Source organism: Poecilia formosa, unplaced genomic scaffold, assembly GCF_000485575.1.
Source record: "Poecilia formosa unplaced genomic scaffold, Poecilia_formosa-5.1.2 Scaffold1158, whole genome shotgun sequence".
NCBI lineage: Eukaryota > Metazoa > Chordata > Actinopteri > Cyprinodontiformes > Poeciliidae > Poecilia > Poecilia formosa.
In genome coordinates, this window is record NW_006801097.1 from 9439 (window position 1) to 22764 (window position 13326).

The 13326-nt window shown below is 36.8% G+C and overlaps 5 gene segments (V, D, J or C); all 5 read left to right on the forward strand.

Moving 5' to 3' along the window:
* Positions 1–2844: 2844 nt before the first annotated feature.
* LOC103132615 (Ig heavy chain V region XIG14-like) lies at positions 2845–3321 on the forward strand. The segment is given in 2 exon segments: positions 2845–2925; positions 3009–3321. Coding segments are annotated over 2 exon segments (348 nt in total).
* Positions 3322–4966: 1645 nt separating this feature from the next.
* Positions 4967–5777, forward strand: LOC103132611 (Ig heavy chain V region XIG14-like). The segment is given in 2 exon segments: positions 4967–5047; positions 5134–5777. Coding segments are annotated over 2 exon segments (351 nt in total).
* Positions 5778–6302: 525 nt separating this feature from the next.
* LOC103132616 (Ig heavy chain V region 5A-like) lies at positions 6303–8179 on the forward strand. The segment is given in 3 exon segments: positions 6303–6348; positions 6433–6731; positions 8174–8179. Coding segments are annotated over 3 exon segments (351 nt in total).
* A 389-nt stretch (positions 8180–8568) lies between these two features.
* On the forward strand, positions 8569–9100 carry LOC107835179 (Ig heavy chain V-III region 23-like). The segment is given in 2 exon segments: positions 8569–8660; positions 8765–9100. Coding segments are annotated over 2 exon segments (366 nt in total).
* A 1071-nt stretch (positions 9101–10171) lies between these two features.
* On the forward strand, positions 10172–10707 carry LOC103132612 (Ig heavy chain V region XIG14-like). The segment is given in 2 exon segments: positions 10172–10273; positions 10366–10707. Coding segments are annotated over 2 exon segments (354 nt in total).
* Positions 10708–13326: the final 2619 nt, after the last annotated feature.

Genomic DNA, 13326 nt, shown 5'->3' on the forward strand with positions numbered 1-13326 from the left:
ATGTATTATTCTCACACAGATCTATAGCATATTCTAATTCAGAAGAATATGCTATAGATCAGGCAACTTGATACATTTAATTTCTTTTTAAGTGACAATCTCACAAACAACTAGCTCTAAAAGCAGTACAGTCAACGGAAAGTGTTAACTTAGTTTAGATCTTAGAAAAACAATGCAAACTAAAATAATGTAAAAAATATAACATTTTTTGAAGAAAATATACGTTCAGTATCATACATAAATATATTATGAATTTTATTAAAATCTTGATGAACAAGAACAAATTAGCTTGCTTTCCTTCTCTGAATGTCTGAGCTAGAGGCAAAAGAGGTACAAATATACTGCTATTGTGGTTTGAGATTTCCTGGTTTTCAGGAATCCATCAACATGTGGTTCAGCAGATGCTGAACCACATGTTCAGCATCAGTTCCTCTCTTCATCTGTTACAACTCCACCCAAAGACAGCAAAAGATCATTTCTGGTACTGGCTGTAACACAAGAACCCACTATGCAGTTGATGGCAGCAGAAAGTACAGTAAATTTCGCAACTTCAGTGAAATAGCAAGGACAAGAGAAACACAACAAAAACACCCAGGGAAGTTTTATGCTTCAAGGACTTCGAGGCCAAAATAATAAATAAAAAAAAACCCTGTCAACTGTAAAACAAAATATCACTTCTTGAAGTAAACTTAAAAGAAACTAAGGCTGATCTCCCAGACGATCTACAAAAACAGGAGAAAAAGGTGTGGAGCAAAAATGACACGAGCAGCTTCTACTCTGAACAAAATACAATTTCTTAGCTATTCTCTTAATTCCTCACACTAAGTTGTCAAAAGTGTACACCAGACAGACAAGTTCACTTGACATCAAGGCCCAGGGAAAAAAGGGGACACATCTGGGATGGAGGTCTTTATTGAGTGCTTGACTAGCTGCAACACATCTCACCTGAAACACAAGAGAGAGTTCTCACATAAAGAGGGCCTCTAGATGTCATTGACGGTAACACAGCAAACAGCTGAAAAATGTGTAGTAAAATGGATGAGGTTCAGAAACTCCTTAGCCTGGCCATTGCCTGGCCTGCCACCTGTGCATGCTCCAACTCCCCTCTAAAAGTAACCTCTGTAAGATCTGTGAACCAATGACTGACCTCACAAAACATTTAAAACCAGGATAAACCACTACTTAAGCCGCTCAGTTCTCTATCTCCCAAAATTCAATCTCTGCTTGTGCAAACAATCTCTCTGTTCTTCAGACACCAAAAGAGAAAAAGAACAAAAAGATTTTAGCTCAAACACACAAACATGATAAAAGTTATGTATTTTTATTCTTAAGTTTTATTTCAGTACAGCTCACTTATTTGAAATGATTAGAAAACACATTTTTGTCTGTGTTAGTACCACAGGTGTTGGCAAGCCAACTAGAACATAAAAAAAGATATGCGAAAAGTTCACAACCCTCTTTAAATTGCTGACCCTTGACCATACAGTCATATTCAATAAATTACCATATACGTGCAGTGATTCTGTTTTACAGGTATGGAACATGCTTGTTTTAAAAATGATAATTTTTAATTAATCTTTTTTGGTCTGATGTAATAATCTAATCTTAGATGTTATGTTTTCATTAGCTGTTAGCAGAAAATCATCATAATTAAGAGAAACAAAAAGGCATTTAGGCATCAGTCAATTAATCTATATATTGTGTTTAACTTTGTGATAGAGCTACTGAAATAAATGAAGTTCTCAATAATATCCTAATTTATTGAACAGATACATTTTTCAACGCCTCAGAGCCCAAAGAGTTGTAATATTAATGAGTGACCAGAGGAGGCGCTTTAAGACCACAAATAAACTATGACTTTTTCATAAGAGTCTTGAATTTTTTTCACCTGTGTGAATATTTGATAAAACTTTAGGTAAAAGTCAGATTTGGCTTTTACTATATCTTTCATCAATTTACTATTGAACTGTGAGTCTTTGCTTAAATAGTATTCGTCATCCTGCCACCAAACAACACCAATGTAACATTAATTGCAAATGTTGTAGATTACTGTTGCATAGTATATTCAATCTGAAGTAACATAAAGTAGGAATAGTGTTTTTGTTGGGTAGAAAAAAGATGTGTTTAAAGGCTGAGATAATTTACAATTAAAAGAAAATACAATAGACAAGCAAATACTGAGATAAATTCAAGAAGGTCAGACCACAGGAGTTCAGTAGAATGAAGAAAAACAGCACATTGTTAATTGAAAAAGACACCAGACACAGTCAAATGCTTTATTTGTTTTCCACAAATAAATATGTTACTTCTCCTTCATTGACTTTAATAGAAAATGCATTTTAAATATTGTTCAGTGTTAAAAATACATGTTGAAGCTTACATGAATTTAACTGAACAGAAAATAAATCAAGATTAATATCATAGGACATGAGCTCTGAAAGCTCATGACCATCTTTACATAGCCGATCTGAAACGTTAAAGGAAAAATGATCGGAAGTGTAAAACAAATAATTTATTCAAGGCATTTTGCTATTAAAAAGACCACAGAATGATATTTCAGTGTTATATTCAATCAGGTTAATCCTCTCTTATGTTTTATTTCTTACACTAGAGGAAAAATTCCAATTTTCAGAATAATTTACACAAAGGTAATGAAACATTTTCTCTGTTCATGATACAAAGACAAAATGTATTTAAAATCAGCACTAATCAATTAGTCATACATTAATAAAGGCTGGAAATACATCATGTACCTAACATGTCTGAAAACAACATCCCACTGACTCTGTGTCATTATGCAAATTTAATGCTCAGGTTAAAGGAACCGATTTGATGCTTGTACCCACAGCACAAGAGAAACTCCCATCACACTCAGCATCAACATGCTCCCTGTCGCTTTGCTGCTGCTGCTGGCTGCTGGAGCCTGTGAGTCTCAATGAGAAAAAATGTATGATTCCAGTATATGACTTCTTAATGTCAGTTTAATGTTTACTTTATTTCATTCCCAGGTGTGAAGTGTGAACAGTTGAATCAGCCAGCCTCTGCGACTGTGCAGCCAGGTCAACGTCTGACCATCAGATGTCAGGTCTCTTATGATCTGAGCTACTGGACAGCTTGGATCAGACAGCCTGCTGGGAAAGGACTGGAGTGGATCGGGATGAAAGATAGTGTTGGAAATGTGTACTTCAAAGATTCACTGAAGAACAAATTCAGTATTGACTTAGACACTTCCAGTAAAACAGTGACTCTGAATGGACAGAATATGCAGCCTGGAGACTCTGCTGTGTATTACTGTGCCAGAGACTCACAGTGACACAAACAAGCAGCAGAGCTGTACAAAAACTTCTCACAGCCTGAACTTGAAAAATACACCAGAGGAGGAGCTCATAGACCACTGAAGATTTAAAATTTATTCAGAGCAAAACCTCCCAAAGTAGTTACAGCATTTATCACCTTTTACATTTTTGCAAATAATGTGGAGCTTTTATGAGTATTCATAACATTACAACCATCTGCAATTAATGACCTGTTAAAATAGTCAATACATATTTGTTTCTGGCAGTTTTAATGATCATCCATCACAAATACAAATTGTGTGATCTTGCATTGGGCAGATTATCTATTTGTCTCACTTTTAACTTTAATTAGTCTGATTCTTTTCTTCATGTAGTTTGGAAAACAAGGTGAGAGAATGGTGAGTGATACATAAAAGCCAGAAGTAAAGCATCACCTGATAGAAGTCCTCAGAGAATCAAACCTTAGCAAAATTACATCCTTGAAAAATAATCGGCAAGAGATTCAGGATTAAATAAATTGTGATAATAGGAATGGTGTTTCTACATGGTGAAAATCAGGAAATAAACACTTGTTCTGATCATGTCATTTTGTGAACCCTATATGTCAAGCTGACACATCAGCACTGCATTTGTTTTTATGTTCAGCACAGACAGAAGAAACTTCATCTTTTGTTTATTGGGGGGAATTTTACAATTAAACGCTTGTCAGTGGTTGTATTCTAAGTTAAGCCTGGTGAATATAAATGGACATCATGATCAGATGAATTAATCTTTTGCTAATAAATTATGCATTTGGATCAGAATAAATTTCAATCTGATCAATGGATTTCGTGGATGTAAACATAGCTACTGATGATTATTCCTCATTCAAATTTTAATGTAACATTTTCACCCAACAGGTATGAAGTGTTAACGGACAAGGCCAACCTCTTTTATCCATCTATAAGAGAAATTAATTTAAGAATAAGTAATGTGTATTTTCCTTGAAAGACAAGCTGATGTTAATATTGTAATATTTTATTTTATAACTACATAAAATCGAGGAATAACTTTGTCAAATGCTGTAATGAACAGATATATTTCCCCGCAAAGTTTGGTCAAAACTATGCATTACACAAATCAAACCCATTTAAAGACGTCATGCTGTCAGCAGCAGAAGAAGAGAAACTCTTATGAGCTAAACTTCAACATGTTCTCTGTAGCTCTGCAGCTGCTGGATCTTTTAAGTCTCCCTGAGTCAGATGTTTACAGCAGGATCACAAAAACATACTAATAACCATTTAAATAGTAAACCTACATCTAATATTGTCCTCCATAGATATGAAGCATAAACAGCTGACAAAACCAGCCTCTTTGTGAAAAAAGAACCACAATATTTAGTGTTCATTATCAGACAAAGGAAACTGATGTAAGGTGTAACTTCACTTCTCAGAATGAGTCAGAATGAGTTAAACACAAAAAATAAAATATTGTTTCTGTTAATGATATGGTGACAATTATTATTATTATTTTTTAAATCAACACTAAATTCAATGACAGTCATCCCTTCATACAGACTGAAAGATCAGGCAAATGCTTCATGTAGCTAACATGTCTGAAAAAACTCCCCACACTGACTCTTTGTCATTATGCAAATTTCATGCTCTGGTTAAAGGATTTGATGCTGGCAGCTGCAGCACATTTGAAACTCCATCAGATCACCAACATGTTCTCTGTCACTTTGCTGCTGCTGCTGCTGGCTGCTGGAGCCTGTAAGTCTCACTGAGACTAAAACCATATGAATGCACTGAATTTATTCTCACTGCCACCTTAATGTTTAATTTTTTTTCAATCTCAGGTGTGAAGTGTGAGCAGCTGACACAGCCAGCCTCTGTGACTGTGCAGACAGGACAACGTCTGACCATCAGCTGTCAGGTCTCTTATGATCTGGGCAGCTACTACACAGCTTGGATCAGACAGCCTGCTGGGAAAGGACTGGAGTGGATTGGGATGAAATATACTGGAAACTCACACTACAAAGATTCACTGAAGAACAAGTTTAGTATTGATTTAGATACTTCCAGTAAAACAGTGACTCTGAACGGACAGAATATGCAGCCTGGAGACTCTGCTGTATATTACTGTGCCAGAGAGTCACAGTGACACAAACCAGCAGCAGAGCCGTACAAAAACTTCTCACAGCCTGAACTTGAAAAACACACCAGAGGAGGAGCTCAGAGACCACTGAAGATTTGAAATCTGATCAGTGCAAAAAAATTCCTAAAGCAATTACAGCATGCATCAACTTTAATGAATTTTGCAAATATTTCTTAAAACTTTTATGAATATTCATACTTTTACAACCATGAAAATTTTATATTTTCATCTGCAATTAATGAGTTGTGAAACTACTGCATACATATCCTAACAGTTTTTTTCTTGAAATTATGACGCTTTAATTACTTAAAATATTGCAAAAGCCGGAAATAAAGCATTACCCAATAGAAATGGCAGACTTCAGTGAATTGAACCTCAGCAAACTTTTATCCTTGGAAAATAATCTGCAAGGAATTNTTATGAGATAAACTTCAACTTGTTCTCTGTAGCTCTGCTGCTGCTGGATCTTGTACGTCTCCCTGAGTCAGACATTTACAGCACAATCACAAATAACATATTGATAACTGTTTAATTAGTAAACCTAAATTTAATATTGTCTTGTGAAGCATGAACAGCTGACAAAACCAGCCTCCCTGTGAAAAAAGAACCACAATATTTAGGGTTCATAATCAGACAAAGGAAACTGATATAATGTTTAACTTCCCTTCTCTTAGAAGAAAATCAGCATTATTGGTTCAGACACACTGGTTCTGTATCCTGGTGGAACAAAATGGATAAAGTTCCCCTCAATATGTAGCAGACGTACTGATTGGCTTGTACATTATTATGCAAATTAAACACATAGACATTAATTAGTGCTGCCGACTGCAGAAGAAGAGAAACTCCCATCAGATCATCTTCACCACCACCATGTTCTCTGTAGCTCTGCTGCTGCTGCTGCTGGCTGCTGGATGCTGTGAGTCTCACTGAAAAAGAAACATTTACAGCTTGATCACACTGAATAAAAGTGGTTCAATTTTTAATGTTTTTTTCTCTCTAGGTGTGAAGTGTGAACAGCTGACACAGCCAGGCTCTGTGACTGTGCAGCCAGGTCAACGTCTGACCATCAGCTGTCAGGTCTCTTATTCTCTGGGCTACTGGACAGCTTGGATCAGACAGCCTGCTGGGAAAGGACTGGAGTGGATCGGGATGAAATATACTGGAGGCTCTAGCTACAAAGATTCACTGAAGAACAAGTTTAGTATTGATTTAGACACTTCCAGTAACACAGTGACTCTGAACGGACAGAATATGCAGCCTGGAGACTCTGCTGTGTATTACTGTGCCAGACTAGACACAGTGACACAAACAAGCAGCAGAGCCGAACAAAAACCCCTCATTGTCTTAACACCTGCTGATACAGTTACCAGAGGAAGTGCTCAAAACGATTTTATCATTGTTTACATTTAAAGTAAGTTAATAGGCCCATATTGATATTTGTAAACATAATCATTAGGAAACTAATTAAGTATGTATAGAAATTTAAATAAATTTATATAATTTTCTACTGAAATTAATTTTCAAATAGTTAAAGAGGTGGTTTTAGTTATTTGCAAGGCAACTATGTTACCATCAGTTGCTATAAAAATTCTGCATATATTAAACGTGATTTAAAAGAAATTTGACTTTACAATTTGACACCTTGAAATTAGGCAACTATCTCTTTCTCCCTCTGACACTTGAGAGCGTCATCTCAACAGTGCTTCTCATTGTGCCATTTGCAGCCATTCTCAGCAGAGCTAGACTGAGAAGTAGTTTTTATGACGATCTCAAACTCGCAGTTCCATCAGGTGTTTGCTAATTGCTGCTGAGGAGCCGAGTGGGGGATGTTATGGGATAAAGGAGCTCTGTGAGGTGGAAGCTCACCTGAAGACAGCAGCTCCAAGAAGGAGCTTCATGGAAATAGGTGGCAGCTTCTGAGAATAACCATTTAGGCCCCCTGATTGGTTTTCATGAGAGACTCAAGGATTTCTCAAAACATGCTTGAACGAATCAAAGTATGTTTTTGATGAAGGAATAAAACAAAATGATAGAAACTAAAAAATGTTGATTTGAGCAGGTATTTCAGCCATTTGATTCAGGTGTGTTGGACCAGGGACACACTAAAAAGATGCTGAACAAAGACTTGAGGACCTGATCAATCTGAAGGGCTGATCTGCTCAGTTTTAAGCTTTTTTCAATTATTTCTTTATTAATATCAAAAAGGTTTTATTACACTCCAATATCTGTACAGTAATAACTTTGGAAGCTTTTTTAAAGGGAGTGTTTGACACTAGTGGTCGATATTCGACAGTAATCTGACAGGAAGTGGGCAGAGAAAAGACATTCGACAAAGGAACCGAGGACGGGACTCAGGACGGCTGCTCTGAGGTCTGGAGTGTCTCTATATTGGATGCCTGCTTTAACACTGCACCATGCAATGCCTCAAATTTGAAGTTTGCATCCATTTAGGCACCATGCTTTTACAGATTTAATCTTGTTTTAATGTGTTTTCCTTAGTATGTTGTGTTTAGCAAACCAAAAGTGAAATGCATGTTTACAAAGAGATTTGAGGCTGGCAAATGCAACGTCTGAGGCTTCAGAAAATACCATGTGTGAAACAAAAAAGATGGTACAAGTGACAATCTAACTGAACACACTGCTAAACCTGTTGTGGTGAGTGATTTCCTGGTTTCAGGGTTTTTATCAACATGTTTGTTACGAAACACTTCTTCTTTGTTCCCCTTTTTCCTTTTTTACAGAATTGAAGAATCTGCATCAACACGTGGTGACAAATACAACAATTTCATTAGTATCAATTATTATTCTTTTTCTTTAGTTGATCAGGACAGATGAAAACAATGCAAAATTTTCAAAATCCCAAAAAATGAGAAATGATTGAATTTCTACAATGTATTTTTTGTCTACAGTCCTGCTGTCAAAAGGTGATGACTACAAATTCCTGTATTTTGCTTCTTAAATGCTTTAAAAACAGTAAAAATACAGTGAATGTTAAAATAATGAATTGGATAATTGATTCATAAAAGTAAAATTCATTCTAACATGAGTTCAATTTACTTCCAGTGGGAGGAGTTAATGCAAACTATCTGCTTCCATATATTTTTATAGAGAGTCTAAGTAATAAACCCTGGAGAAACAGTCAGTAGGCTGAGCAGACGCAGACATCCTCAAAAATGATTTTATCTGAAGTCGTGGTGTTTTTTTTCATACTATCAGTTAACTGGACAGGTAAGAACAAAGGGTAGCTTTAAATAGCTTCCTGATGAATACATGTTACATTATGATATAACAATGCTCTTTTGTTAACATGGTTTATAATGAAACTGTTGCAGGAACTGATGGTCAAACACTGACTCAGTCTGAATCAGTGGTTAAAAGGCCTGGAGAGTCTCACAGACTGACCTGCACATATTCTGGGTTTGGTAGCCATTACTGGAAGGCTTGGGTCAGACAGGCAGCTGGAAAAGGACTGGAGTGGGTCTCAGCTATCAATGGTAATGGTGATAGCACCTACTATTCTGAGTCAGTGAGAGGAAGGTTCACCATCTCCAGAGACAACAGCAGAAGTCAGGTGTATCTGCAGATGAACAGCCTGACAGCTGGAGATTCGGCTATTTATTACTGCGTTCGAGAGCCACAGTGACACAAAAAGCAGAAACGCTGAACAAAAACTCCTCAGTTGCATGACACAAAAATCCCAACAGGTGGTACCATCACACCACTAAATAATTAAGCTCTGTAGCAGCGAAGACATTTTCTATAATTTGGATGCTTACATTCAAAATGTTCTTAGAACATTTAATTCAAAAACTGGGATGTTCTCAGGACAATTTCAAAATTGAGCTGCTTGAAAGGTTAATTTTACTGCAATCTAGCATTAAGAATAAATGTGTCATTATCATAAATATATAAGAGCTCAAATATGGAAACAAAATCAATTGTTAAAATATTCTTCTTACTGGAGGAAACAACACAAAAATAATAATAAAAAAGTTTTATCATGATGTTAAACGCAATATATTTATAATACAACTGTTGCCTTGTTGCAGATTGGGTTTAGATCTTTAAACCACCTAAAAAAGTCAAATGCTTTATTACATTTGAACCTTCCTAACCCTGCTTCCCCCCAAATAAAACTAACAAAAGAACTAAAATTATGTCTTACAAAAAAACTCACGTTTAAGTAATCAAATAATTTGAAAACAATATATTTCTACTTAAACTGTACAATGAAAAGCCAGATCTTATAATCTGAAGAGAACTGTACTAAATAATTATGACTACCATAAATATCAGAGCTTGATCTCAAAGGTCATTTAACTTTCCCAGTATAAGACATGTTTTCTGATAAAATATTTCAGAGTGTGTGTTTTTTTAAACTCATTTTCAGTAATTTTGCTTTCAAAATTACTGGAAGAAGAGAATAGAGTCAGGAGGAATAACAGGGAGACAACAAACACTTTCCCAATAGTGATCAAAATAATTTAATGTGAACATTGTAATTTCAGACATACTGTCCCATCTTGTACCTGTCCGCAGTGTAACCCACCTCTTGCCCGTTGACTGGTGGAGACAGGAACCACTTGTGACCCCGCTAGGGATTAACATGTGATATATGGATGGATGGATGGACGTCCCTTATTGCTGAGTGACAGACATTTTAAACAGTAAGTAGACAGAGCACTATGTGGCTGGATGTCATTATGCAAATAAAGCACTCTGGTTTAAAGACGTGATCTGACGTTGTCAGCAGCAGAAGAAGAGAAACTCCCATCTGATCACCTTCAACACCAACATGTTCTCTGTAGCTCTGCTGCTGCTGCTGCTGGCTGCTGCATCCTGTGAGTCTCACTGAGGGAGAAACAACAGATATGATCACACCACACTGTTCAATTTCATTACCAGTTCAGTTTCAACGTTTTTTACTCTGCAGGTGTGAAGTGTGAACAGCTGACACAGCAGACGTCCGCTACTGTGCAGACAGGTCAGCGTCTGACCATCGACTGTCAGGTGTCTTATTCGGTGGGCGGTTACTGGACACACTGGATCAGACAGCCAACAGGAAAAGGATTGGAATGGATCGGCACTTCCTGTGATGGATGCAGCCCAAGCTTCAAAGATTCACTTAAAAACAAATTCAGTATCACCTTCATTTCTTCCAGTAAAACAGTGACTCTGAATGGACAGAATATGCAGCCTGAAGACTCTGCTGTGTATTACTGCGCCAGACAGACACAGTGACACAAACAAGCAGCAGAGCTGTACAAAAACCTCTCTGAGCCTGAACACTTTTTATTATCTCATCAACCAGAGGAGGCGCTCTTAGACCACAATGTATTTTGTAACTGTTTAAATTAAAACTAAAGTACACTAAACAGTCTGAGAGAATGGCTTACAAAAGATATTTCTGTAATAAGGCCTGCTCAGCTGTGAGCCTTTTTAACATCCAATGGTGTTTTGTTAATTTTCTTACATTACAGCAACACAGCAAGAAAAAGACAACAGCAGATTGGTTTTGTGGATGATAATGATTCCTCAAAGAACAAGTTTATTATCACCTTTGTTTCCTCCAAAAAAGCTCTGATGAATGTGAATCTACTGATGAAACAGCATGAAACTCTGCAGAGTACAAGATGTCCTTTAATACATTTCAGTGTAACATTATATGATTATTTGATCACGTGGATTAAGGTTTCTTATTCCTGCTAAATGATAATTCCTGCTGTTTCCCAAATTAATTAATCAGTCTTTTAGCATTTTATGGATGACATATTATTGCTAAAATAGTCTATCTACAGGTTTTGAAAATACATTGGGTATAAAATAAAGATGTTACTTACTAACTGTTACTGGTGAAAATCCCTTATAACTGAGTAGAGCTGAGTCAAGAAGAGGTAGAAAATTACCATAAGTCCCTCCTTCTCTATATTAATGCAAATCTCTGATCTCTGCTCTATATTTCAGTCCTGCTGACTGGTTTGTCATTAGTGTCTGCAGCCTCAAGATGATGAACACACTCACTGTCCTCCTTCTTGTTCTCTCTCTGTGCTGTAAGTTATTCTGCTTTCTTATGTTTCATATCATATTACTGACTAAATGTCAGTACCTTTGTAAATCTCATCAATGGTTCCTTTATTTCCATATAACCAGGTTGTACAGGTCAGAGGATGGAGTCCATTCCTTCAAGTTCAGTGGTGAAAAATCCTGGAGAGACTCTGAGTTTGTCCTGCAGAGGATCTGGCTTCACATTTACCAGCTATGCTATGGCCTGGATCAGACAACCTGCAGGAAAAGGACTGGAATGGCTGGGATTAGGATACTCCAGGCAAAGCAGCAACATCTATGCCAGCAGTGTGAGAGGACGAATTGAAATCAGCAGAGAAGACAGTAACAGCATGACACATTTGAGATTATCCAACTTGAAGCCAGAGGACTCTGCTGTGTATTACTGTGCTGCACAGCCACAGTGGTTAACGTGAACACAGAGGCTGTACAAAAACTACATGAAATACATTTTTATGACAGCCTGAAGGGGGCGGAAGAGGATCAGTGACACCAACACACACAAGACAACTTCAGATGAAACTATTACCTAAAATAATTACTTTTAAACATCATTACATTGAAAATCACAAAATATTTCAAAACTGCTGTTTTCTCTTTCAGGAAAAATATCTTCCTCTTGTTCAATAATTAGATTTATGCAAACTGAGAGTTTGATGTAAAAAGTAGATCTGACAGAATGTGACAGCAGGTATTGATTTATTTGTGAAAATCAAGTTATTCAGATTTAAGGAGTTGATCTGATGCTGGTAGCTATAGATGAAAATAATCTCCAATCAGATGACTTTCAACTCAACATGTTTTCTGTTCCACTGCCTCTGGTTCTGGCTGCAGGATCCTGCTAGTCTCAATGACAGAAAAAGCTGTAAGAAAACCTCTTGGAGCTTGAGCAGAAGTACTAATGGTTAAGAGCCAGAAAGGAGACACTCATACACAGATGAAAGAAAAAAAACCTGATCCAATGTAATTTTCTCCTCTGTTCCAGTGCAGTTCAATTCTATAAATTTAGAGCAAAGGAACAGTTTGATGAGTTTTGATGTGATTTAGTGCAACACAGCAAAATAAAGGTATTATGACACAGAATCAAGTAAACATATTAAATAGTTAAAACAGCTGTTCACAAACAGGTGTTGTGTAAACAAATCATGTGGTCTGTGATCTGTAACATGACACAAATGCAACAAATAATATAGAAATATAAACTATGTTGAACATTCTGGTCAGTCAGTGGCTTTTTGTCTGACTCAAAAAAGAAGACGAGGGCAAAACAAAACACTACAGAAGTACAGGAGATTGTGGGAAGGAACCAGTGACTCGTCCCCCTAACCAGTCAGTGACCATTTTTCAGAGTATTTTTCTGACATTTCTTTAAGCCCAATTTGACTTGCTTGGAAACCCAGTGAAGTAAGACCCCAAAAACTCACTACTACCTGCTAACCATTACTGGTGAAAATCCCTTATAACTGAATAGAGCTGAGTCAATCAAAAGGCCGATAAGTCCCTCCTTCTTTATACTAATGCAAATCTCTGATCTCTGCTCTATATTTCAGTCCTGCTGACTGGTTTTGTCATTCGTGTTTGCAGACTCAAGATGATGAACACACTCACTGTCCTCCTTCTTGTTCTCTCTCTGTGCTGTAAGTGGTCCTGCTTTCTTAGGTTTCATATCATATTACTGTCTAAATGTCAGTACCTTTGTAATTCTCATCAATGGTTCCTTTATTTCCATATATCCAGGTTGTACAGGTCAGAGGATGGAGTCCATTCCTTCAAGTTCAGTGGTGAAAAATCCTGGAGAGACTCTGAGTTTGTCCTGCAGAGGATCTGGCTT